Source organism: Eptesicus fuscus, chromosome 14, assembly GCF_027574615.1.
Source record: "Eptesicus fuscus isolate TK198812 chromosome 14, DD_ASM_mEF_20220401, whole genome shotgun sequence".
Classification (NCBI taxonomy): Eukaryota; Metazoa; Chordata; class Mammalia; order Chiroptera; family Vespertilionidae; genus Eptesicus; species Eptesicus fuscus.
The window spans coordinates 54,315,289-54,341,116 of record NC_072486.1 but is presented as its reverse complement, the minus strand read 5'-3'; the positions used below and the strand labels follow the sequence as shown (position 1 = coordinate 54,341,116).

Here is a 25,828-nt window from a genome sequence, read left to right as displayed (position 1 = left end):
GAACAATGAAGGGTTCCTTGGCTCCCATGGTTGAGTTCCATGTGACAGCCCCATGCTGAGCCTTATATCCAGATGGAACTTTTTCTTTGTGTCTAAAGAGCAAGGCGACTTTCCTCAGAAGCCTCAGGCAACCATTTTCTCACATCTCGGTGATCCAAATTAAGTTAATGGTGGAATTGCAGTTACATAGAAGAATATCCTTATTTTGAGGAGAAGCAAACTGAAGTATTTATGGGTGACGTGTGTTGATGTCTGTAACATTTTCATATAGTTCAATTTTATATATACATAAGTAGGGTAAATGGCAAAATGTTAATTGTTAGAGTTAGGTAGAGAGCATATGGGTGTTCATGTCACTCTTTAAATTCGGTATATTGAAACACCCTATTTCACAAAGTTGGGAGATATTTTAGATTTTAGATTTAAATCATCACTTAAAATATTGCCCTGTGGGCATGGATGTTTTAGGTAGGGTTTCTCTAAAGACGGTCTCTGGACTATCGATATCCGAATCACAAAAGAAATATATGAACGGCCAATGAGTTCATGAAAAAAAGCTCAATGTTTTCAGTCATCAGGAAAATGCAAATGAAAACCACATTGAGATTCCACTACACACACACCAGAATCGCTAAGTGTAAGAAGACTGGCAACACCAAGTGTTGACAAGGATGTGGAGCAACTGGAACTCTTGTGTTCTGGTGGATTGTAAAATGGCACAGCTGCTTTGGAAGACAGTTTGGCAGTTTCTTATATATTAAACATATCCTTACCATACAACCCCAGGTAATCTTACCCCAGGTACCGAAGAGAAATGAAAATCTATGTCCACACAAAGGCTTGTATTCCAATGTTCACAGCTGTATTTGTAACAGCCTCAAACTGGAGGTAACTGTGATATCACCAACTAGAGAGGAGATGAATAAATCCTGATACCTTCCTACAAAGCAAAGACCTGATAAGTGCAGTAACATGAATAAGTCTTTAAAACCTTACACTCAGCGGAAACGGCAGATACCAAGTAGTACGTACAGTACGATTCTTTTATATGAAATTCTGGAACAAGCTAAACTTAATCTGTAGAGACTGAAGGCAGATTTGCTTGGGGCTAAAGGTTCAGGAGGGAGGGTTGTTGACCACAAAGGGACATGAGAGAACTTCCTAGAGTATTGGTGCTATTCCATATCTTGATTGGCAGTGGTTATGCAAGTGCCTACATTTGTCAACAGGTACTCCTGAGATGAATGCATTTCCTTTGGTACAAATTAGACCACAAAGTCTACTTTAAAAATATACATATATACTTTATTTTTTTCTGGTATCAAGATACGGGCTCTTTTAGACAGTGTTTCTCAAAATGTGGCTTCTGGCCCCTCTGCATGAGAATCACCAAGAAAGCTGGGTAGAAACCTCACGTGAGGGCCCTGACCCACTGAATCAAAAACTCAGTACTTGGGGGATGGTGAGTTCCATGTCCTTAACACAGGTGCTCAACAGACTAGATGTCCAGAGCTGCTCCTTGGGGGCTGCTGCGCCCGCTGGTGTTAGAGGCTGGTCTCCAAAGCTCTGTGGAACGAGCCAGTGCTGGTGGTAGCATTACTAGACGTGAATGTCAAACAATAGCACCTGGCAGAGCCTGATGGGAAAGAGACTAGAAACATTACTCAGAGGAATTCCATGTGGACCAACCTGCTGTGTGACTTTTCCAGCTTCTGTTTCATAGGAAGGGAAAGACCTGCTCCGAAGGTGATGCGGAAACTTACTTGTGAGCATGTGCCTCCGTGATGGGTTATTACAGGCTGGAGGGAAAGGCAGCAGCGGAATTGTTTTCTGAAGCTAGTAGTGCTCAAGCTGGCTGCATATCAGAATCTTGTGGACCTTTTTAAAAAACCTAATTTCTCGCCCTAACCGGTTTGGCTCAGTGGATAGAGCGTTGGCCTGCGGACTGAAAGGTCCCAGGTTCGATTCCGGTCAAGGGCATGTACCTTGGTTGTGGGCACATCCCCAGTAGGAGGTGTGCAGGATGCAGCTGATTGATGTTTCTCTCTCATCAATGTTTCTAACTCTATCCTTCTCCCTTCCTCTCTGTAAAAAATCAATAAAATATATATTTTAAAAATCTAATTTCTCTTTATCAAAGTAGTACATGAATATGAGTTTTGTGTATTTTTTTAAATGTGAATATGATTTTAAGTTAGTACTAAGTTTAGGATGTGTTTTTTAAAAAATCAGTTCTACACGATGAAGTTAAGGACAAAACTTCTGAACTGGAGCTCAGCTGGGTTGGTAAATTAACTAAAAGACATGAAATTGTTCCAAAATATATAAGGGAAGATGTGGAGAAATATGCTAAGGAACCTTTTTTTTTAAAAAAAAAAAAAATGTTTTTATTGATTTTTTAGAGAGGAAGGGAGAGGGAGAGAAAAACATTGATCAGCTGCCTCCTACACATCCCTGAATGGGGATTGAGTCCAAAACGCAGGCATGTGCCCTGACCAGGAATAGAACTGGCACTTTGGGTGCACTGGATGACACTCAACCAACTGAGCCACACCAGCCAGGGAGCCAAGGAATCTTTGAAGAAGATGGATCGGGTGATGATAATATGTAACATTTACTTCAGCATTTATTTTACATTTCTAACACAGTCTCTAGGTATCTATTTAGTCCCCTGAATAATTATGTACCCAGTGACCAATTTTCCTAAAAAAAAAAATCTATTACTCCTGGTCTTTGAAGACAGACATTACTTTTTAAGCTTAAGCATAACAGCTTGATGACTTACTATGCAGGTGTAGTGAACCCACCCAGATCAAGATCTAGACCAGTGATGGCGAACCTATGACACGCGTAGCCATTTCTGATGACACGCGGCTGCTGAGGCGGCCGCATGCCGAGGATGAAACATTTGCGAAATGATGTTTTTTCCTCAGTGACACACTACCTGAGTCATGCTCAGTTTTTTGGCGAAGTTTGACACACCAAGCTCAAAAGGTTGCCCATCACTGATCTAGATCTTGCCCGCACCCAGGGTGTTAACTGGCTCCTCTTCCCAGTTATGAGCCACGATTCTGACTTCTGTCATCAATTAATTTTAAGGCAATGATTTACAGTTATTTTTGCTGTTTCTTCTAGTGCTTGTCTCCATATTTCTAATAAGCTTAAACTTTTGATTTCTTGGTTTGCCAACTTTGGACAGAAACTAGTAATGTCCTAATAAGCTCATTCTCTTATTCCTCCTCTTCACCAAGTGAAGCTAAGTAACTTTCAGATTTCCAGCCCTCAACACCACACTCCGGGCACCTCCGCAGCTGATTCTAAGTGGCACCTGTGTCCTGGGATTCCCAAGCCCTGGTACTCGGCCCTGAACCTGGGGGGAACCCCAGGGCTCCTGATGTTGAACCAGCCTGATGCACCAGGCACAGGATGTCTGCTGAGAAGGGCTTTGAAGTGAGTAAAAATCGAACATGTTATCAAGCCCTGGGGTTAATTTGCAGTTGGAATGAGAGCCCACAGTGCTTCTAAGACTTTCATTGCTTGTCAAGTGCGCTGTTTAGGACTCGCCATCTCTTGCTCCCAGGCGCCCATACATTCTATACAAGCTACTGGTTTAAATGGACAGCACAGGCTCCTCCCAGGAGAATTTGGAAAGTTGGTTTATATCACAGTTGTGTGGAATGCTCAGCACCAAGATTAGACGCAGGTACAGCCTCCGGTTGGACCCCATGCTTTGCAGGAACTTCGCCTACCATGGTGGCCTCTCCTCTGCATCGCCCCAGCCTTGGCCATCAGTGTGCAACCTCCCTCGTCCTCCTCCGGGGGCCACCACTTCTCACCCGCAGACACGAGTCGTCAGCTGTGTGCCCCTCCGCCTGGAAATGGCATTTATAGCAAGGATGTCACTGCTGACAAGCCCTCTGGCCACAAACCAGTGGAACACTCATTTCATGGCTCGGTGTCCACTCAGGTGGGGCTCACCTGTGATCACTAATCCTTTCCGTTCTTAGGCTGAAGGGTGCATTGTGATTAAGCAGGTAAAGGAGAGAATAGGTAATGGCCATTTTCATGAGGGAGAGACCAAGGCTCAGAAATGCAAAAAAAGAAAATAATCTCAAAGTCTCTGAACAAATCCTCTTCAGCAGCTGGAGGCGAAGATGGAAGATGGGCCACAGAAAGCCTTCCCTGAGTGATCTTCCTGCAACAGAGGCCCAGCTCCCCACTTCGCTCAGGCGGGGCCCCCAGGCACCAAGCAGGGAGCGGCAGGAGCCTGGGTCCAGGAAATAGGCCCCTCTGGGGGCAACTGTATGCCCCCAACAGGGTCGGAATGGGCAGAACCCCAGTCACTTGGTCCCCTGGGCACAGACCCAGGGTCTTGAAGAGGCGCAGTCCAAAGCCACGAGCTTGCCTCCCTCCAGGCCAGCGCACTTCAGACCCGGCTGGTCCTTGTCTTCCTCCGGGAGTCTGGGGAAGGGTGAGAGGAAGGAGGGCACTCAGGGTGTCACAGGCCTGGGGTCTGGAAAGAGCCCTGTGGCAGGAGTTGTGAGGATGCCCCTCCCTCAGCTATGTGGCACTGGGTGAAGCAGTAAACCTCTCTGAGTTGCACATCCCTTATCTGTAGAACAGGGTGACAATCCTGCTTGGGTGACACTGTGCTGGGGGTCCAGACAAGAGATGGGGTGGCGGGGACTAAACAAAACCAGGCCCTGCGCATGGGTATGGGGTCAACTGACAGGCACTCAGGTTGGGGTGGAGCAGGGGGACTGAGTGTTGGGAGATGGTGGCTCCAGAGCGGCAGTGGGGGAGGTGTCTGCAGAGGCGGGAAGGCCTCCAGCCCCGCTTTGGCGCTTGCTGTGATGTTGTTCTGGTCACATTGGGGAGCCCATGCTAGTGCAATAGGGTCAGAGTCCCCCCCCCCCCCCCACTCCAGGCCCACAGTCACTCACAGCTGGGGTGGCAGGGGGTCCCCGTCGATCCAGTGCCAGCCCTGGGGGCCTCGCCGGGCCCCCACCCAGGAGTACTTGGTGACAGGGTATCTGCCCAGGAAGTCCTGAGGGAGAGAAGCAGCTGGTCACTCTTCTCTGGATGCTGGCTCGTCTCACCTGGGCTTTTGTAAGTTCCCAGCTTGCCAGGCCAGAGAAGCGACTCAGCTCAACCCAACATGCCCAAACACCAGGAATCGGAAAGTTGGATGGTTTGCTTGCTGGTTGCCAGGTGCTGCACTCAGGATGGGACCCAGAAATGGGGGCGATCCCATCTCAGCCCTCAAGGCGAGGGGATGTGAATGTCAATCCCTACTGAGCAACAAGGAGTGGACAGAGGGACAAAGAGGCTCCGAGAAGAGGCGGGGAAAGGCATGAGCAAAGCTGGGCGGCTGCACAGCACGTCCAGGTAACAAGCAGCCTCACTAGGGAGGAGGTGAGTGATGGGGTGGATCAGGCTGCAGGGGCCTCCTGGGAGCAGATGGTCAACAACACAGTTGCCAGCAAGAGCACCAGTTACGTTGTATCAGTTCAGTGTGAGATAATTAAGGCCATTAAAAAAAATGAACTCCGTGGAGCACTACAGGGGAAAGGTGTAGCACGGGGCTGTAGTATGTGAAGGGTCACAGAAAGGGAAAAAGCTGAATCATAGTTGTGGCTTGATTATAATAATGAAAAAGTATGTACATACATGGACACACATCAGGAACAGCAAGAATGAAAACAAGTGTGTTAGCTATTAGAGATGATTATTTCTTTTAACCTTGTCAGATTTTTAACAAAACATGGTATTAATGTTCAGTTCAAAACTTTCAACTTGTTTTTCAATTGCAATTCAATTGTACTTAAAAGGTGTTTCTAGCCCTAACCGGTTCGGCTCAGTGGATAGAGCGTCCACCTGCAGACTCAAGGATCCCAGGTTCGATTCTGGTCAGGGGCATGTACCTTGGTTGCGGGCACATACCCAGTGGGAAGTGTGCAGGAGGCAGCTGATCGATGTTTCTAACTCTCTATTCCTCTCTGTAAAAAGTCAATATATTTTTTAAAAAAGTGTTTCTGTATTGAAATTCCTAGTGCGATGCTGCCAATCGACACTGGCCCAGTCTTTCTAGAACATAACTTGGGGCTACGTCCATAACAAGATCAGGAACACGGTTCTTGTTGCTTGGATGGGTGATTCCACGTTGGGGAGTAAACCCAAGAGCATAAAGGGGAGAAAATGAATTTACCCGAAGGTAACACAGTACCATTTAAAAAGAACAATTGAAAGCCACCCAATGCCCAGCAGTCAGGAAATAACCAGGCCAATTATGGGATATCAACAAGATGGAAAATTGCAGTGCTGTTAGAGATGACAAGTACATAGAAAATGTAGTTATGCAAGGAAATGTAAATATGAAATCACGCCGTGGAAAAGGCAGAGCACACCAGCAAGCGCACCTCGCTCACAATGCCAGGAAGCATATATTCACATTCGTGAAGCAGATGGCATAAATGGATTTAACGATATATTCAGGTCTTCCCCAGAAAATGGTTTAAGTTGACAGAGATAAAACCTCTGTATTTAACCCTGGGAATTAGCAAGCGAGCACCGGAGTGATGACCGTGCCACTCCTATTCATCCTTCAGTCTTACCATGGACCGCCAGAGCCCAGCACAGTCGGCCAGCTCAGCAAAACTGCCTCCCCGTGATCCTGCCAATAACCACCAAGGGCCCCAGGGAACACGGGGCCATCATGGCAGCTGTGTGCCCCAGAGGTGTAAACACATCTTATTCCCAAGGGAGCACCAGCCATTCAGCAGCTGAGAGGAGCCAGAAGCCATTTCCAGGTAACCTTGCTAAGCTTACCCATCTGAGATCCCAAAGATCAGACCGCATGTGAAAACAGAGTGATGAGAACAGGCAAGGCACACACAGCCCTGCCTTAGCTGGCCTTCTCCTCCTGGCTCCATGCCCCGAGCTGGGGCCCACGGGCAGGCCTGGGTGGGGAGCTCTGGAGAGGATGAGGCTGGCCCTGAGGTGTGAGTCAGAAGGCAGAGCAGCCCAAGCATCTCGCTGCATGGCTGCACAGACCTGTCCTCCTGGGGGAGGTCAGCTGCTGGTGGGGGAAGGCACACCGGGGCTCAGGCGAGCTGTCACTGAAGCGTAGAGCGTTGGAGCCAGGCTGCCCCATATTAGATTCTGGTTCTGCCGACTTGTAAGGGCTGTGACCTAAGGCAGGTTAGCCAGCCTTTCAGAGCTTCAGCGTGGTCCTCTGTGAAACGGGGACATTTGCAATGAGGCCTGAGCTAGCATGTATAAAGCCCAGGGCACAGGGTACACACACATTACACCCCCTCTGCGGAGGGAGCCCCGTCTCTGCCGGGTGGTGTGCAAAGCTTTGCGCCCTGCCCCCCACACAACCTCATCTGATGCTTACAGCAATGCCAAGAGGACCCTGTCCTTCTTTCTGTCCTAGCCCTCTGGACCTCCTGGTGACAGGAGCCATGGCCTGTCCCATGCAGCAATACCCGCTCCATTCGGCCTCTCCCCTGCAGCTCAGACTCCATTAACCTGTTCTCACTGTTAGCAAAAATAATGGTGTGGGAAAAGCATTGTCAAGAATTATAAATAAATTCCAGAAACTTCAGCTCAAAGGACTGCTCTGTAATGATGGCACAGCCATCCGGGGCCTCACCACCTCCCGCTGGTGCGTCTCCAACGTTCCCATCAGTGCGGGGAGGGAAATTCTGATCCTGGGCAGAATTGACTTGAAATCTCATGTTTTACACCTTAAAAGCCAGGCAAATTATTTTCTGTATCTTCATACACTTTTTAAAATTGTGGTAAATGACGCAGCCGATGTGTACATTTAAGGTAGCTTCTCCTTTCCTCCCCCTGCAAAACGAAGCTGTCATTGAGCCAATGGCGAGTGGCTCCGAGATGACACAGGTGGCCTGAAACTTTCTCCTTTTTGCTAACTGGGAGCAAAACCAGCTCTGGGGATGAGCCGTGTGCACGCCCTGGTACCGTGGCATGTCCCTGGGGCGTGTGCATCCCAGCTCAGGAAGCTTGGCCTTTGCCAGCCTGTGCTCCCCACCCCCGGCTCGGCACCTCCCGGAGCTTCTGGTCCTCGTCCAAACCTGGGGAGGATTCCAGAGCTCAGTCATCACACGCCGGATTTTAACTGCCTGGGACCCAAATCTTAGTGTGGGTCTTTTTGCAAGGGGCTTTTTAGAAGCTCTTTTTCTGAAAGGAGCTTATCCAGGCCCTGTGATATATTTTCTGAATATTTACTTATGTTTCAATCGACTGATCCTGTGTGCTTTTTTTTTAAAATCTTTATCTCAAGCTCCCTTTGCAATTTGGATTGTTAAACCCGGCTCCCCTTTTGAGAACCCACCAGCCAGGAGGCCATTGCTCAGCTGAGGTCCAAGGTCAATTCTGGATTGACCATGTCTGATGAAGGCCTGAAGGGCACTGGCTTTCTGATGACACTTGCTGTGACCAGTGGCTCTGTCTCCGGAAATGGAAAAGTTATGCAGGGCTGCCAAGTCCCTGCCCTGCTAGGCCCCTTCCCCAGCTTCAAGCACTCTTTTTTTTTTTTTTTTAAATATATTTTATTGATTTTTCACAGAGAGAAAGGGAGAGGGATATAGAGCTAGAAAAATCGATGGGAGAGATACATCGACCAGCTGCCTCCTGCACACCCTCCACCGGGGATGTGCCCGCAACCAATGTACATGCCCTTGACTGGAATCGAACTTGGGACCCCCCAGTCCGCAGACCAACGCTCTATCCACTGAGCCAAACCGGTTTCGGCTCAAGTACTCTTTAGGGACTTGCCCGTTTTCCTACTGGTTTTTAACTTGCAGGTGTGATCAGGCGGGGTCCTTCGATGCAGGGGCCTGGATAGGTTTCTCTGCCCAGCCTGGTCTCATCTCACAATGATAAGAACTCAAAGTCCAGCCGAAACCGGTTTGGCTCAGTGGATAGAGCGTCGGCCTGCGGACTGAAAGGTCCCAGGTTTGATTCCGGTCAAGGGCATGTACCTTGGTTGTGGGCATATCCCCAGTAGGAGGTGTGCAGGAGGCAGCTGATCGATGTTTCTCTCTCATCAATGTTTCTAACTCTCTATCCCTCTCCCTTCCTCTCTGTAAAAAATCAAAATATATTAAAAAAAAAAAAAAAAAAAAAAAAAGGACTCAAGGTCCAGCCCAGGCCATGGGCAGAAACTGTTCTATACCCACCTCTTACCTCCATGGGCTAGAAAAAAATCAAATATCACTTGGAATCTTGCCTCCTCTACATGCCAACTACCATTAAAGTATTAGCATGTTTATTCTTCACATCTATATTTACCATATTGGGAAATTTTTTCAGTCTACACTGCACCTTCTTCATTTCCTCATGTTTTTTTGAAATATGTTATTTCTACTAATATAATAATCTATGTCCACTGTAAAACATTTTCTCCAGCAGATTTTTATGTCTACTTCCAGGAGTTCTTCCAGAGAAAAGAAAAAGACAGAAGTTGTGCTCCCTGTGGTATGGGGCAGAAATCCTTTCTTGCAGGACTGAGCAGGAGCAATCTAAGAAGATAAAATTTTATGCATGCAAAGATCTAAAATTCTTGATTAATGTCTGCTTCACTCATTGCTCGCTGAGCCGTCGAAGATGGAGGCTGTGCTGTTGAGGCTCATCCCTGAATTCCACCCTCCCCCCAAAACAATATAGAGAAAGTGCTCAATAAAGATTTATTGAAGCACTGTCTGAGGGAATGCTGCATTTTCACAGATAACAGAACAGCTAACATAGATTCTTGGCACCTAAATTAGATATAATGAAGTCAAGGTCCTCTTTTATAGCCACTCTCAAACCCACTAGCTGGATTATTATTCAGCAAATAGTCACTCCTCTCCCCCCGCCCCAGGAGATGGAGATCCTACGCTGTCTGTCCCCTTGATGTTGGGCTTGGCCTTGTTATTTGCTTTGGCTAATGGAATGTTAGCCGATATAACATCAGCAGAAGCCTTAAATGGCGTTTGATCCTTGTCCTTCTGCCGTTTTTCTTACGAAGACTTTCCCTCGGGTAGAAGGACCAGAGAGAGTCACAGAGTAAACCCAGCTGGGCTCCAGGCCAGCCCAGCCATCTGCATCTGAAGCTGAGGTGTCTGACAAAGAAGATCAGCCCACCAACAGTCCTCCCTCAGATCAAGAAATGCTTGTGGTCTAAAGTCGCCGACTTTAGCGGTGATGTGTCACCCTGCATTGTTATAGCAAGACCTGCATGGCATACCCACTAAATGTAATTAATTTTTCATACAGCCTCCCAAGAGTATGCACGTGTCTCCCCTCAGACCTGCCAGCGCAGGCTGGTTCCTGAGCTCCGTGTTGGCTACATGGCCACCACGCGGGACGAGGGCAGCCCTGCTCTGGTCCTCCAGCTCCACCTCCACCTCCACCACTTAGAACGAAGAGGACACTGAAGACCTCGGAAGTCTAGTGCCCTGCATGTCACTTTCTCCAAGCCTCGTGGCTTTATCTGAAATGCGGAATTGGACTAGATCCTTGCGATTCCTTCCAGGGCTAGCCACCTGTACCCTGTAAGGATACGCACACACCACTGCCCACCCTCCCTCCCTCCTTACCTGGGTGTGGATCAGCAGGGGGAGGGTAGCACGGTGGGCGGAGCAGAAAGCCTGGCTGGCCTCCCAGGCTTGAGCCTCGGTAGAGAGGTAGTAACAGTGCTCCCCAGACCACAGCCAGCCATGGGGACACGGCCGGCACCCGGCCCCTGAAAGCAGAGACCACAGGTGAGCTGCAGGGTAAACTGTAATGAGCCGAGTGCGTGCTCCTTAGAAAAATTAAAACCTGGTCACCGCCTTGACCGAGGGGCAAGCAGGGTGGGCAGGGACCACAGAAGGCTGTACAGTTTGTGCAGGTTACAAAGCCCCCCAGGCAGGGGCTGACCCCCAATTGCTTGTCAAAGCATAGCTGGGAGGAGGCACCATACCTGTTCTAGAGGCCAGGGCCACAATGGCGACCGTGGACACCGCCAGGAGCATGGCCATGACCACCAGGGCCCAGCGCAGGGACTTCATGTACATGGGCAGCCCTGGGCAGGGGGAGGGACAACCAGGAGAGACAGGTTAGAACCACCGACGTATTCCCCAGCATCACACCCACAGGAGTACCCACTCCCTCGGCCCAGACACCAGGATAAGCCACTCGATTTAGGTTAGAACATCCTATCTGGGAGAAAAGTGCTAGATGTTTACTTTTTAAATAAGATTCTATTCAAGAAAGAGAACAAGCCCTGGCGAGGCTGGCTCCGTTGGTTAGAGCGTTGTCCTAATAGGCTAAGGCCAAGTTCAATCCCTGGTCAGGGTACGTACAGGAGTCAACCAATAAATGCATAAATAAGTAGAACAACAAACTGATGTTTCTTGCTCTCTCCCTTCCTAGCTCTCTAAAACCAATAAACAAACGTTTTAAAAAAGAGGACAAATAACTGGCTAACAAGCATTTACTGTGCAGCTAATGTGCCCTAGACACAGGGTATAAATTCACCAAGAACAGGGCAAGGCCCCTGCACTCAAGCAGCTAATAGACTGGGCAAAGGTACCAGGAGATAAAATTACAAATGAGAGAGGAACGAGGGCTAGATTTGGAGTTTGACAGAGTTGGGTTCAAATGCTGACTCAAGGGTTCTTGGTGTTTCCCGGTTTTAACACTGACATCACACCTGCCTCTTTTATCTGTCCAGGTCTGGAGGCCACCAAGGAAGCCTCATGGGTCCAGAGAGCACGACGCAGGCTGCAGAGCACTAGGCAAGTGTGAGTCGTCAGCAGCTCAAGGCCCCGGGGGACCAGATGGCTGGAATGAGGTTGCAGAGAGGAAAGGAACTCCGGAGACCGGGGGTGGGGGTGGGGGTGGGGGGTAGGGGGGAAGGACAGGACCTAGCCACATCATGGATGACCTTAAAAACACTGTGCTAAGTGAAAGAAGCCAGACACAAAAGGACATGTATTATAGGCAAACCCATGGAGACAGGAAGTAGACTAGTGGCCACCTGGGGCTGGGGGTGTTAGCTAGAAGATACAGCACTTCTTTTCGGAGTGATGAAAGTATTATAAAATTGACTGGTGTTGGTCACACAACTCTGTGCATATACTAAAAACCATTGAATTGTATGCTTTAAATGGGTGAACTGTGTTATGTAAATCATAGCTCAGGAAGGTGTTCCCCAAATAAGTGATTTGAAAATGCTTGGAGTAAAAGATACATAAATTGACAGTCTTAAAATAACAAAAGCAGAACTAAATATAAACATTGTGACGGAACAGTAAATTCAGCTCCAATCTTTCAGAAAACAGAGCAGTAAAAAAATACAGTAAGTTACAAAAGTCTCAGGCACCCCTTCCAACACTCAGGGCTGCAATGCAGACCTGGGAATCACCCCCCTCCCCCACAGCCATTTGTCTCCCAAACTTCCAGGCAAAGAAAAAGTCCTACACACTCCCTTTAGGAAGCAATTCTATTTTTTTTTTCCCCCAAATGTTTCTACCGATATTTAGAGAGAGAGGAATATAGATAGAAACATCTATGAGAAACATCATCCATCGGCTGCCTCCTGCACGCCCCCTACTGGGTGGGGATAGAACCCGCACTCCAGGCATGTGCCCTGACCCGGAATATGGACAGTGACCTCTTGGTTTCTGGGTCGATGCTCAAACGCTGAGCTACACCGGCCGGGCTAGAAAGCAATTACTAATCACACAAGTAACAAACACATTCTCCTTGTAAAAAAAAATGAAAATACAGCCTGGCTGGTGTGGCTCAGAGGTTGAGCGTTGACCCGTGAACTAGAGGGTCACTGGTTGATTCCAGTCAGGGCACATGCCTGGGTTTCCCGGATCGATCCCAGGAGGGGGCGTTCAGGAGGCAGCCAATCAATGATGTTTCTCTTTCATCGAAGTTTCTGTCTCTCTATCCTTCTCCCTTCCTCTCTCTCTCTAAATTTTTTTATATATATATTAAAAAGAAAATATAGATGAAACTACCCCTTTCCCCTTAAAATAAACAAACAAACCCTCCTACTTATCTTTCAGAGCTTAGCTCCAAGAAGCTTCCCCAGGCCCCAAATTCATCAGCCACTGCCTCCTGGTTCCCTGTCCAGGATTGCTTATATCTTTTCCAGGCTCTTTCTTATTCCCTCCCAATCGTCCCCCTGCCCCACCCCCCAAAGAAACGCACACACACCCTAACAGTCTCACGCAGCAGTGGCTGAATGGAAGAGTGGGGGCGCGGGAGGGGGTGAGACAAATGTTCCTCAGGATACGGTGGGCGGAGAGAGAGCCTGAGCCCGCGGGAGGGCGGCCCGGGGCCGAGGACCTGCGCTCCCGCCCGGGCTGCCGCCGCCGTCACGTGACCCGAAGGCTTTCCCTCCCCTGGGATCCCTCCCGCTGGGCTGATCCAAGATGCTGCGCACAGAGGGGAATGTGAAAGTTGTCGAGGGAGCGTAAGAGCGAAGAAGAGTGGTTTTATACTTTTTATCGAAAACCATTTGAATTATAACTACGTAGAGCCTAGACCAGAATGTTATTAGTTCCAAGCCAGGTCGGACACTGGGATGGTCGCCTGGGTCCCCCAGTGCCTGCAGAGCAGAGCCCAGGGCTGGGTGGATGTCGGGGGACCTCGGGCTGCGTGGCCGTCCCGGCGGCGCGCGTACCTATGAGCTTGATAGCCCGGTGCAGCTTCAGGTCGCCGTCCGCCTCGGCGCGCTGCAGCAGCGCGGCGTCCTCCCTCCCCAGCTCCTGGCAGCGGCAGCGGCACGTGGGGGAGCCCGGGGACGCCGCGCCCCCTTCCGTGGGGCCGGTCTGGCCCTCCGCGTCGAGGCCATGCGCCGCCCGGGCGGCAGCCAGTGGCGAGCCGCGGCTCCACGTGCTGCCCGAGGACGCGGTCCGCGGCAGGAGCGGGAACACGGGGGCGGCGTGGCGGGGGGAGGCGGGGGACTCGGACACGGGGACGGTGATGAAGCGCCGGGAGGGCGCAGGCGAGGGCGCGCGGCTGCCGCCGGCCGCGCCCACGGGCTTCACGAGCACGTCCACCTGCAGCTCCATGGGCGCCCAGCTGCCGGGCACCGGCTCCTCCGGCGCGGCCCTGGGCACCAGCTCGGTTCCGGCCGCCTCGCCGTCCCGGGGCTGCTCGGCCGCAGCGGGCCCCGGCGACGGCGGCTCGGGGGCAGCGGACAACTGGCGGCGGAAGGCGCCGTAGCCGAGGCTGGCGGGCAGCACCCGCAGGCGCGCGGGGCGAGGCGAGGGCAGCTTCTTTCCGCCCGAGAGGTCCGGGCCCGCGCCGGTCGCCTCCTGCACGGCCGCGGCCGGGCTGCTCTCGGGACTTCCTAGTGGTCCCTCCTCCGCGGGGGCCTGCGGCTGCGCCAGCCCGGGCACCTGGTTCTCCAAGGGCTCCATGGGCAACGCGGCCCCGGCTCGGTCTCCTCTGGATGCCGCCTGGGCTCCCTTCATCCCGGGCGCGAAGCCACCGAGAGACTCGCGGCGGAGCTCACCTGGGCGCAGGTAGGGTGTCCGCGTCGCCTCTCGGGTCGGGATTGGCCCAGCTGAGTGGCTCAAGTTGTCGAGCCACGCCCCTCCCTGTGGTGCCGCCCTCCCACCGAGCTCCCCTCGGGGATTGGCTGCACTCGGGGTTGGCCACGCCCTCCCAGGCCACCTGCCCTTCTTGCACCAGGCACCGGGGAAGGAGAGGGGCGGGAGGGCCCGGGCGGGAGGTTTTCCGGGGAGAGGTCTGCGAGCAGACTTGAAGGGAGAACCCAGAGCCCCGCCCGACTCTTCCCTCTTCTTTGTCCTGAGTCCCACCCACTTCCTCTCCCACCCCAGCCCTCAGCCTTCGGCGGATTTGGAAAGTTACAACTTGGACGGGGAGGGGTTCGTCAAGTCTTGTAGAGATCCTCAGACCTCAGAAAAACCAGGGGCTCCAAAAGAAATGGGGCGAAAGAACAAGAATAAAGAAAAAGAAAGAAATGGGGCGGCCTGCGGGAAAGTAGCCGAGCGGGTTGTCCCGACAATGCAGTGAGAGAAGGGGCGCCGCACCTGAGAGGACCCCCCGACCCCTTCCCGCACAAGGTCCAGGGACAGCTACTCTGGAGGCCTGACTCCTACGAGCCTAGACTGAGGAATGAAAATGTGTCTTTCCATGGTGACAGGCGCTGGGCCTCCGCCAGCCTGGTGTGCTGGAATACAGGTTTCCCAGCCCTGCCATTGAGCTGAACGCCATTAACAAAATCATAACAAATTCCTGGCTGGGCTCCACCCAGTCTTACTGAATCTCACAAGGGGATGAGGTCAGTGGTATTTTTATCAAGAGCCCCAGGGTAGGATTGGCAGATAAAATGCAAGCCAATCTGTTAAATCTGAATTTCAGATAAACAAGAGGTTTTGTATGTGTGTTTGTGTTTATAAGTATGTCCTAAGTGTTGTGTGGGATATACTTATATTTTAAAATTGTTATCTAGAATTTAACCTGCCATATATATATATATATATATATATATATATATATATATCTTTTTTTTTTTTTTTTTTACAGAGAGGAAGGGAGAGGGATAGAGAGTCAGAAACATTGATGAGAGAGAGACATCGACCAGCTGCCTCCTGCACACTCCCTACTGGGGATGTGCCTGCAACCAAGGCACATGCCCCTGACCGGAATCGAACCCGGGACCCTTAAGTCCACAGGCCGGTGCTCTATCCACTGAGCCAAACCGGTCAGGGCTGCCTCCTATATTCTTATTGGCTAACTCTGGCAACCCTACCCCAGGAACCTCTGGAGAGGCATGAATCAGATTCCCCCTTGGAGCCCTCAGGAAGAACCAATCCAGCTGACACCTTGACCTTGGACTTCCAGCCTCCAGAACTGTGAGAAAGTACATTTCTGTCCTTTAAGTCATTCATTTGTTATGGGAGCCCTAGGACACCAATACAAGTCACCGGTCCAGATGGCTGCCTGCCCTGGGGACTTCTCTCCCGACTCATGTGGTCTCTGCACCCCCACCCTTCACCATCCTGGCTCAGCTGTGCCATGCAGATCTCCCTCATGAGAATGTGGCACTTGCTCTGAGTGAGATACCCAAAGGTGGAAGTTGTCACAAGTCTCAGTAGGACCGCTCTCTGTAGAGGAGGCCCACAGACGGTCCCCAGGTCCCTGGTCTCTCTAGTTTCAGCCCTTCCTAAAGATGGCTTGTTTAGCCCTTTTCGGCGTGGCTCGGTTGGTTGGGCGTCCTCTGGTGCATCAAGAAGTCGTGGGTTCCATTCCTGGTCAGGGCACATGCCTGAGTTAGAAGGCCTGCAGGAGGCAGCCGATCACATCAATGTTTTGTTTTGTTTTCTCTCCCTCTCCTCCCGGTCTAAAAAAAAAAATAAAGATTGCTTGTTCAACTCTGGATTTCTAGGACCCTACCCTCTTTACCTTAATTTGTTTGTTTCTGGTTAATACTCACTGGAGGATATTTTTTCCATTGATTTTTAGAGAGTGGAAGGAAGGGAGGGACAGAGAGAGAGAGAGAGAGAGAGAGAGAGAGAGAGAGAGAGAGAGAGAGAGAGAAACGTTGATTGGTTGACTCCCACATGATGACATGATGCAGGGGATCAAACCTGCAGCCCAGATATGAGCCATTGACCGGGAATCAAGCCTTCAGCCCTCCATGTGTGGGCTGGTGCTCTAACCATTGAGAACACTGGCCAGGGCTTCTTTATTTATTGAGTTGAGAGAGAGAGGAAGAAAGAGAGAGAGACAGAGACACTGATTTCTTCTTTCACTTATTTATGCATTCATTGGTTCATTCTTGTATGGGTTCTGACGGGAGATCTATCCTGCAGCCTTGGCATATTGGGATGATGCTCTAACCACCCGAGCTACCCGGGCAGGGCTTTTCTGCTTTAAGCTAGCATAACATTCACCACTCTGATTGCCAGTGGGAAAACCCCAAGTCCAACCACCACTGCCTTGGGCCCCCTGGGGCTCTCTCAGGATGAGCACCAGGCTTTGGAGCAGTCTCCGTCGTGCCTTCCCTGGCATCACAGCTTCCAAGGCCATTTTCAGCTTCCATGGTGGTGAACCCTCATGCAGGTGAATTGCCCAGACGTGTCAAGGGGCTTCAGACCCTGGCTAGCCAAAAAGAGCTCTCCTTGACTAATGTTTCGGTGTACACTCTCCTGGCCCTTTTTCCATGCATACCCTGAACTATATTGTTAGGATATGCATATGTTTTTTATTTCCAAAACTTCCCTCATGATGACATGTAACCTAGACCTAGTTTATCTAAGCTGTCTCCCTCTGGTGCACATTCGAGCTGTTTCCATTGGTGACGTAATTGCTGCAATGCTGCAAATGCCACAGTTATAATTCAGTGACCATCCTTGCACATTTCTTTAAAGAAACCACATCTCTGATGCTATTTTCAGAATAGATTAATTAAAATGGAGCTGCTCAGCCGAAGGGCGCTCCGACAGACAATGCCACAATGACCCAATTACTCACAAGAGAGCGGACTGCTCCCCACAGCCTCACCAGCACTTGAAATGATCAATCTCTTAGTCTTTACCAATCTGCTGGGTGAAAATATGAAATTTCAACTTGCATTTTTTAATTATAAATGAGGTTGAAGTTCTTTTCATTTGTTAACTGTGTTATGAGAAGGGTCTTTTCCAGTCTCAGGGCTGTGTGCAGGGCCACTGGGCCTCCTCCAGGTCACCAGCTGGTTCCAGGAAGTGGTTCAGTAGGAACCAGGGTTCACTGGTTCAGGGAGGTGATGGTATCTGGCGTCTAAACAGACCAAAGCGTTCTAAGAGCATAAACTAAACCATGGCTGGTTGCTCCAAAGAGGAAACAAACATGCCCACCCCTGGCATTTGGAACCTTCTAGGGCCCCTGGACACAGATAACGAGGAGGAGGGGGGTTTCTGCATGGCCAGCTCCCTGGCATGGTCAGTCCATCCTCACATTCCACCTGCTCAGAGGCACCCAAGCCAGGATGGCACTATCACCCCCCAGCTCTCTGGCCCTCACCTGGACTTCATAGCACTCAGCACTGTTTTCAGCCACCTGTGCACATATGTGTCTTGTTATTTCATGTTTGTCTCTGGCCCTCTAGAAATCATTACCGTAGCTCCAGAACAGAATGGTATCTGGCATTCCCATCCCTGGTTCTTGGCTGGTCACTCCCGTGGCTCAGTGAATATTTGTGAAATAAAAACTGCTGAACAGGGCACTGTGGGGGTGCTTGACATACCTTGTCTTTATTATTTCTCCCCCTCAATTTTTATCTGACAGATATTAAGCATTAAGAAAAATGAAAGGAGCCCTAGCCAGTTTGGCTCAATGGATAGAGCACTGGCCCTTGGACTGAAGGGTCCTGGCTTTGATTCCAGTCAAGGGCCATACCTCGATTGCAGGCTTGATCCCTGTCCCTGGTCTGGGTGCATGAGGAAGGCAACCAATCGATGTGTCTCTCTCACATCAGTGTTTCTCTCTCTCTGTCTCTCCCCTTCCCTTCCACTCTCTGTAAAAATCAATGGAAGAAAGAAAAATTAAAAGAACAAAAACACTTGAATACCCTCCACCTAGACTCAGCAGTTAGCATTTTACTGTATTTGCTTTGTCTTTATCTTCATGCAAACAAACATACTTTGTGGTTATTTCCATGAAACATTTGCATGGACTACAGACCTGGAGAAATTTCACCCTTAAATACTCAGCATGTATGTTCTATGAATACACGTATCTACCTAAGTGCAGTGTCATTCTCACACCAAGGAATGAGCAATTAGTCCATGCTGGATGATATATAGAAGTCATATTTAAATTTCCCCAATTTTTTCAAACCAGGATCTAATCAAGTCTCATACATTGCATTTGGCTGTTATGTCTATTTCCTCTTCCTCATAACTGTGAGGAAGGCATGAAAATGCCTACTTTACAGGTGAGGAAAGTGAGAGTCAGGGAGGTGGAGTAACCTGCCAGATCACGTGACTCTCAGATGGGAAAGTAAAGATGCCTTCATGTGTCTCTGACTCCAAAACATGTCTCCTCTCCCTCTTTCCTACATCTCGCTCCCCTACATCTTGGTTTCCTAGAGGTTTCATTTCCAGATTCTGGCTTGTCTGGTCCATGCAAGTCATGGGCTGGGGCCAAGGTGGAGGTGCCAACCCCGTTACCTAGCCAACTGGGCTTCACTTTCAAGTCCCTCCAGCCACACCCCCGCTGCAACAGGGATTGAGAAAGCATTCCACCTGGATATGTGCGTGCTCACCCAAGGAGACTTAAGGAAGAGCCCTAACAGGGCAGGAAAACATCTCCCTAAGTCATCAGCTGCTTGCTCTCTCTCTGCAAGTCAAAACGCAGACCCTCCCTTGCTGGGAGCTCCACCCCTAGAATTCATTCCTGTAAACTGCAGTGCGCTAGGATTGTGAGTATAACTAACGTGTGTGAGCAGACAGCCTGACCCACGCAGTAACGCATGGCGACCCTCAACTTCCTGTGTATGATTATTTTATGAGACTAGGCTTTTAAAAACGAAACACTAAACTCTTCCCTGGGTCTAGGAACACTTCAATTTTCAGGACGAAAGGTCCAACTGTCCTCTAAAGAGGAAGAAGCAGAAAATAACTATTTTTTTTTTTTTTTTGGTAATGAGTTTATAGGAAAAAAAGATGGCTACCTATTTTTTTTTTTACTTGTTTCTATATTTATTTGTGGTTTTTTTTCTTTTTCAATTACAGTTGACATTCAATATTATTTTATATTAGTTTCAGGAGTACAACTTGATAGTACACCTGAATATAATTTACAAAGTGATCCCCTGATAAGTCTAGTGCCCAGCTGGCACCATAGTTATTATAGTACTAGAGGCCCGGTGCATGGATTCGTGCACTGGTGGGGTCCCTCGGCCTGGCCTGTGGTGATGGGGTCAAAACCAGCTCTCCAACATCCCCCAAGGGATCCCGGATTGCAAGAGGGCGCAGGCCAGGCCAAGGGACCCCACCAGTGCACGATTGGGACCGGGGAGGGACCACGGGTGGGCTCCAGGGCGTGTCCGGCCTGTCTCGCCCAGTCCGGATTGGCCAGACCCCAGCAACAAGCTAACCTACTGGTTGGAGCATCTGCCCCCTGGTGGTCAGTGTGCATCATAGCGACTGGTTGAACAGTTGAACTAACAGTTGGACACTTAGCATATTAGGCTTTTATTATATAGGATTATTGATTATATTTCCTATGCTGTACTATTTTTTTAAAATATATTTTTATTCATTTCAGAGACTTCACTGAATACTATTTTTTAACTACCAATTCGTACTTAATCCCTTTGTGTTTTTCACTAAGTCCCCTAACCTCCCTCCCTTAATTTGTTCTCTGTATCTATGATTCTGTTTCTGTTTTGTTTGTTTATTTTGTTTTTTAGATTCTACATATAAGTGAAATCATATAGTATTTGTCTTTCTCTGTGTGACTTATTTTACTTAACGTAATACCCTTTAAGTCTATCCATGTTGTCACAAGTGGTAAGATTTCATTCTTTTTATGGCTGAGTAATATTCCATTGTATATATGAACCACATCTTTTTTATCCAATTGTCGATTGATGGCTTGTCTGGTCAATTGATTGCTTCCATATCTTGGCTATTGTAAATATCACTGCAATGAACATAGAGGTGCATATATACTTTTCAATTAGTGTTCTGGATTTTTTAAGATATATACCCAGAAGTGGAATTGCTGAGTCATAAGGGAATTTAATCTTTAATTTTTTGAGGAACCTCCATACTGTTTTCCATAGTCGTTGCACCAATTTGCAACCCCACCAACAGTGCACAAGGGTTCCCATTTCTCTACGTCCTCTCCAGCACTTGCTGTTTGTTGATTTATTGATGATAGCCATTCTGACAGGTGTGAGGTGGTACCTCATTGGAGTTTTAATTCGCATTTCTCTGATGATTAGTGATGTTGAACATCTTTTCATTTTTTAATTGGATTGTTGTGGGAGTTTTTGGTATTGATTCCTTTAAAAGTTCTTTAAAAGTTTTGGATATTAACCCTTTATTATTAGTGAATATCTTCTCCCATTCCATAGGCTGTCTTTTCATTTTGTTGATGGTTTCCTTTGCTGTGCAAAAACTTTTTAATTTGATGTAGTTCCATTTTTTTTCCTTTTGTTTTCCTAACCTGTGGATATACCTGTATATCAGAAATTTTTTTTTTTACATTTTTTTATTGAGGTATTATATGTGTACATATCTTACCATTACCCCCCCAACACACCCCACACCCATACATGCCCTCACCCCCCAGAGTTTTGCATCCATTGTTTATGCTTATATGCATGCATACAAGTCCTTCGTTTGATTTCATATCTCCCCCACCTCTCCCTAACTTTCCCCCTGTAATTTGAAAGTCTGTTTGATGCTTTACTGTCTCTGTATCGATCTTTTTGTTCATCACTTTATAATGTTCTTTACTATCCATAAATGAGTGAGATCATGTGGTATTTTTCTTTCATTGACTGGCTTATTTCACTTAGCTGTATATCAGAAAAATTTTTATTAAAAGGAATGTCAGAGTTTACTGTCTATGTTTTCTTCCAGGAGTTTTATGGTTTCAGGCCTACATTTAAGTCTTTAATACATTTACATTTATTGTGTATGATGTAAGAAGGTGGTTTAGTTTAATTATTTTTGCATGTATCCAGTTTTCCCAATGCCATTTATTGAATAGACTGTCTTTACCCGATTGAATAGTCTTGCTTCCTTTGTCATAGGTTAATTGACCATGTAAGTTTATGTTTATTTCTGGGCTTTCTCTTCTGTTTCATTGATCTATATGTCAGTTTTTATGCCAGTATCATGCTGTTTTAACTATTACAGCCTTGTACTATAGTGATAGCATGTATTGTGATCCCTCCATCTTTGTTCTTCTTTCTCAATATTGCAGTGGCTACTTGGGGTCTTTTGTGGTTCCATATTAATTTTAGAATTATTTGTTCTAGTTCTGTGATAAATGACATTGGTATCGTGATAGGGATTGCATGGAATCTATGGATTGCTTTGGGTAGTATGGACATTTTAACGAGGTCAGTTCTTCCTATCCATGAACACAGTATATGCTTCTGTTCATTTGTAACTTCTTCAATTTCTTTTTTCAACATTTTATAATTTCTGAGTATAGGTCTTTTACCTCCTTGGTTAAATTTATTCCTAAGTATTTCATTTTTTTGATGTAATTTTTAATGGGATTGCTTTCTTAACTCCTCTTTCTGATAGTTCATTATTGGTGTATAAAATGAAACCAGTTTGTGAATATTAATTTTGTATCCTGGTACTTGACTGAACTCATTGATCCGTTCTAGTAGTTTTTGGTGCAATCTTTAGGGTTCTCTGTCAGAAAGATGGCTGACTTTAAATAAGACTAATCCTACACATCATCTTTGTTACTTTACTGCTGTCGGAGCAGGGACGGTGAGTGCTCCACTCAGGGATGCTCCCTCAGAGGCTAGGTGCGTGGCACTCCTTGGGCTTAGGAGTTCACAGCCTGCATTTGAACGCATACCCTGATACCCTGGTCAAGAGCCTCTCTGCTGGGCCCTGGTGGATGAGGATCAAACCAATGGGAGAAAGAGAGAGAGAGAGAGAGAGAGAGAGAGAGAGAGAGAGAGAGAGATATTGAGAGAAGTGAGTTGGACCAGTTTTTTCCTAATTATACACATTGTAGAAGTTGTCTGCCATTCAGCTCTGGCTGACATAAACAAAAGCCTTCTATAAAGGCAAACTTCTGGAGGAAGAATCTTACATCTCTAACAATCTTGGACCAAGTTCATGGACTCCATCAAGGTCCACCCTTCTCCATAAAGAAATAGACACTTCTATTCCTGGGGGCCCACCAGAGACCCCAGGCCGCCAGGGACCACATCATATGCCGTTTTGTGCCCATAAGAACCTAGCCTGCACATTCTCCATTATAAATCTCCATACATAACCTGGACAGGAGTGTCAGGTCCAGATTGGGAGAGTAACCGTTATCAAGTTGAAAGGTCTTGCTCCCATTGCTAACAATTCTAAATTTCTTGATGAACTTCTACACTTGGAAGAAAATTGAATTTACTGTTTTACCATAAAGACCTGTTAGTGAATGGGAGTTTTTGTATAGATCCCTTTGTGACTCTAACGAGAGCTGGGAGCCCTCTCCCTGGTAAAATATACACATTTTGCAGTTCTCCATTTTCAGGGGTCACAGATCCCCTGAAGCCCACCCATGAGCAGCGATGGAAGAACTCCTGGTCTGCAGGGTGAAGCTCTAACCAGCTGGCTCATTGATTGCATTGTGTTTTTGCCCGTGAAGCTTTCATAGGCCATTCGGGAGCAGTTTCACCTGTCTCATCGGGTTTGAAACTGGGATTCTGGGTGACTTTTACATGCAACAGACTTGAAAACCATGGCTCAGATGGCCTGGGAGCCAATTTGGCTGCGTTGCTCAAGAATTAAACACTGAGTTCCAGCCAGAACTGTAACAGTGCTGCAAGCAGAATATGTAAACTAAAACAGGCATTTACGCTATTGTTAACTTCAGGGAGACCTTCATCGTGATGATTAAGAGAGCTTATACGTTCAAACCTGAAGGGGCAACCTCCTGCGAGGCCTATGACAGTCACACTGCCGGGGTCGGCCAGGCCTTCCACAGACCCGTGCTTCTCTGGCCACTGAGACATCGCAGGGCCTGTTTGAAACCTCCCCCTCCTTTGTGGTCTGGGACGACACATAAATTAGAGACTGTCTGGCTTGTTTGTCTCTTAGAGATTTTAATGGTTACCTCGGGATCAGACACAATCTTGAGACAAACATGCACAGAAAAAAAAAAAAAGCTTTCTAATAGCATTTATGAGCTGAACTTCCCCCGTCCCTCCAACATCTCCTCCTGTCACCATGGCAATGGGTAGAAGATGAGGGTTGTAGTGCTCTCTTCTTTGGTGATCTTCCTGTATAGGTTGATTTGTGTACCCCTCTCTCCATACATATGTTGGAGTCCTAACCCCTGACTCCCCCTAATGCGACCTTATTTGGAGAAAGGATCACTGCAGATGTGATTAGTTAAGGTGAGGTCATTAGGGTGGGCTCTAACCCAATATACTGGGTCCTTAGGAAAAGGGGAAATTTGGACACACACACAGGAAGCATCCTGTGAAGGAAGGCAGAATGGGGTGATGTGTCTACAAGCCAAAGAATAGCCCCCAAACCAGCAGAAGCTCCGGGAGAGGCATGGAACGGATTCTCCCTCACAGCCCTTGGAAGGAACCAATTCTGCCAAGACCTTGATCTTGGACTTCAGACTCCGGAACTGTGAGACCATACACTCTGTTGTTTAAGCCACCTAGTTTGTGGTACTTTGTTACAGCCACCCCAGCAAATGAATACAGAAATGAGCCAGGGCCCATGGGAGCCGAGGGGGAGCCGAGGAGACCTGGGCTGGGGCTCCATGCAGGAGCCTTTTCTCCAAGGAGGGTCTGGGAGCTCCCCGCAGGCCTTTGTGAAAATTAGCAACACCAGCGAGGCACAGCCTGAAGGACTCAGGGCCCTGCTCATAGAGAGCAGGTGAATTTGAAAAGTGCACCCCTGCCCTAACCGGTTTGGCTCAGTGGATAGAGTGTCGGCCTGCGGACTCAAGGGTCCCAGGTTCGATTCCGGTCAAGGGCATGTACCTTGGTTGCGGGCACATCCCCAGTAGGGGGTGTGCAGAAGGCAGCTGATTGATGTTTCTCTCTGATCGATGTTTCTAACTCTCTCTTCCTCTCCCTTCCTCTCTGTAAAAAAAGAAAGAAAAGTGCACCCCTTTCTCCAGCACACAGCCCCTTGCCAGGTGGCGGCTTTGTGATCAGATAAGGGTTGCACTTATTCCCCCCCCCCCCCCCAATGGCGCCCCAGGGCAGGCTCTGTGTGACGTACATAAACATACAGGGCAGCGCTGATTGCTCGCTCTCTCCTCAGATCGCATCTGCTTCTGCCTCTATCCACACTCTTGTTCCAATGGGTGGGGGATTTGTCCAGTCGCCCATGAATGCAGCAAAAGCCCAGAGAGGTGGGTAAGGTGCTAAGTGCCCCGCATTCTCGGTGCACGGAACCCCCGCACGAAGGCCAAGCTCACCGCAGGGCGTATTGACGGTGCCTACTGAGAACCTTCTTTCCCTCTCCCCTCACCCCGTCAGACACAGGAGGGAGGAGGCCATCTCCCCCGGAGCCCAGTGCTTGTGGACAGACGTGATCCCCTTAGAAGGGGTGACTTTCCCTCCGTGAGGCCACTGTGGGGGCTTCAGGGAGTAAAGATGCGGGGTGTCTAAAGGGCGAGAGGCGTCTCACCTGGCCTGAATGTCTGCTGAGCTGCGGGATATACCTGCTCCTTGGGTCGGGCCTGGAGCAATTGGGATGGGGGGTGGCTCTTGGGGAGACCTAGGAGCCTGTCCTCCCCTCCCTGTCTCCAGGGTCCATAACAGGTGCACGGTCTCCCAGAACTCCTTACTGACCCCCCAACAAAAAGAGGGGTTTCCTAAGCAGCAGCCTTACAGACAGGTCTTATGCCTAGTGGGGGCTCCCGGAACCAAGGTCAGGGGGGTCACAGGCTTCCCGCTTTGAAAGAACGAGGGTATTGCCAACAGGAGGTCCGTGGCGATGTTTGGACCAGAACGCCCTTCCTCTGTGGAGGGGGCCACCAACCCTCCTCCCCAACAGGGTCTGGAATTGGCTCCCCCTCTCTAGTTTCCCCAAACCAGAGCCTTCCCCAAGTTGCCCGTTAGACGCCTTCAGGTCAGAAC

The 25,828-nt window shown here is 48.7% G+C and overlaps 1 protein-coding gene across 1 annotated transcript; it reads right to left on the bottom strand.

Moving 5' to 3' along the window:
* Nucleotides 1–1,300: 1,300 nt before the first annotated feature.
* KLRG2 (killer cell lectin like receptor G2) lies at nucleotides 1,301–14,553 on the bottom strand. Its single transcript, XM_054726434.1, has 5 exons — nucleotides 13,694–14,553; nucleotides 10,976–11,077; nucleotides 10,611–10,756; nucleotides 4,944–5,047; nucleotides 1,301–4,461 (listed from the first exon to the last, which is right to left on the bottom strand). The coding sequence occupies exons 1-5, from the start codon at nucleotides 14,487–14,489 to the stop codon at nucleotides 4,341–4,343; spliced, it is 1,269 nt and encodes a 422-aa protein (XP_054582409.1). The 5' UTR covers nucleotides 14,490–14,553; the 3' UTR covers nucleotides 1,301–4,340.
* Between the last annotated feature and the right edge of the window lie 11,275 nt (nucleotides 14,554–25,828).

Bases quoted from the DNA above. Each gene is read 5' to 3' on its own strand.
- KLRG2 (XM_054726434.1), bottom strand. From the start codon at position 14,489: ATGAAGGGAGCCCAGGCGGCATCCAGAGGAGACCGAGCCGGGGCCGCG. The intron at 10,757-10,975 runs GTATGGTGCCTC...CTCTGCTTTCAG, and splicing joins GGCCCTGGCCTCTAGAACAG to GGGCCGGGTGCCGGCCGTGT. The intron at 4,462-4,943 runs GTGAGTGACTGT...ACCCTTCCCCAG, and splicing joins GACCCCCTGCCACCCCAGCT to ACTCCCGGAGGAAGACAAGG.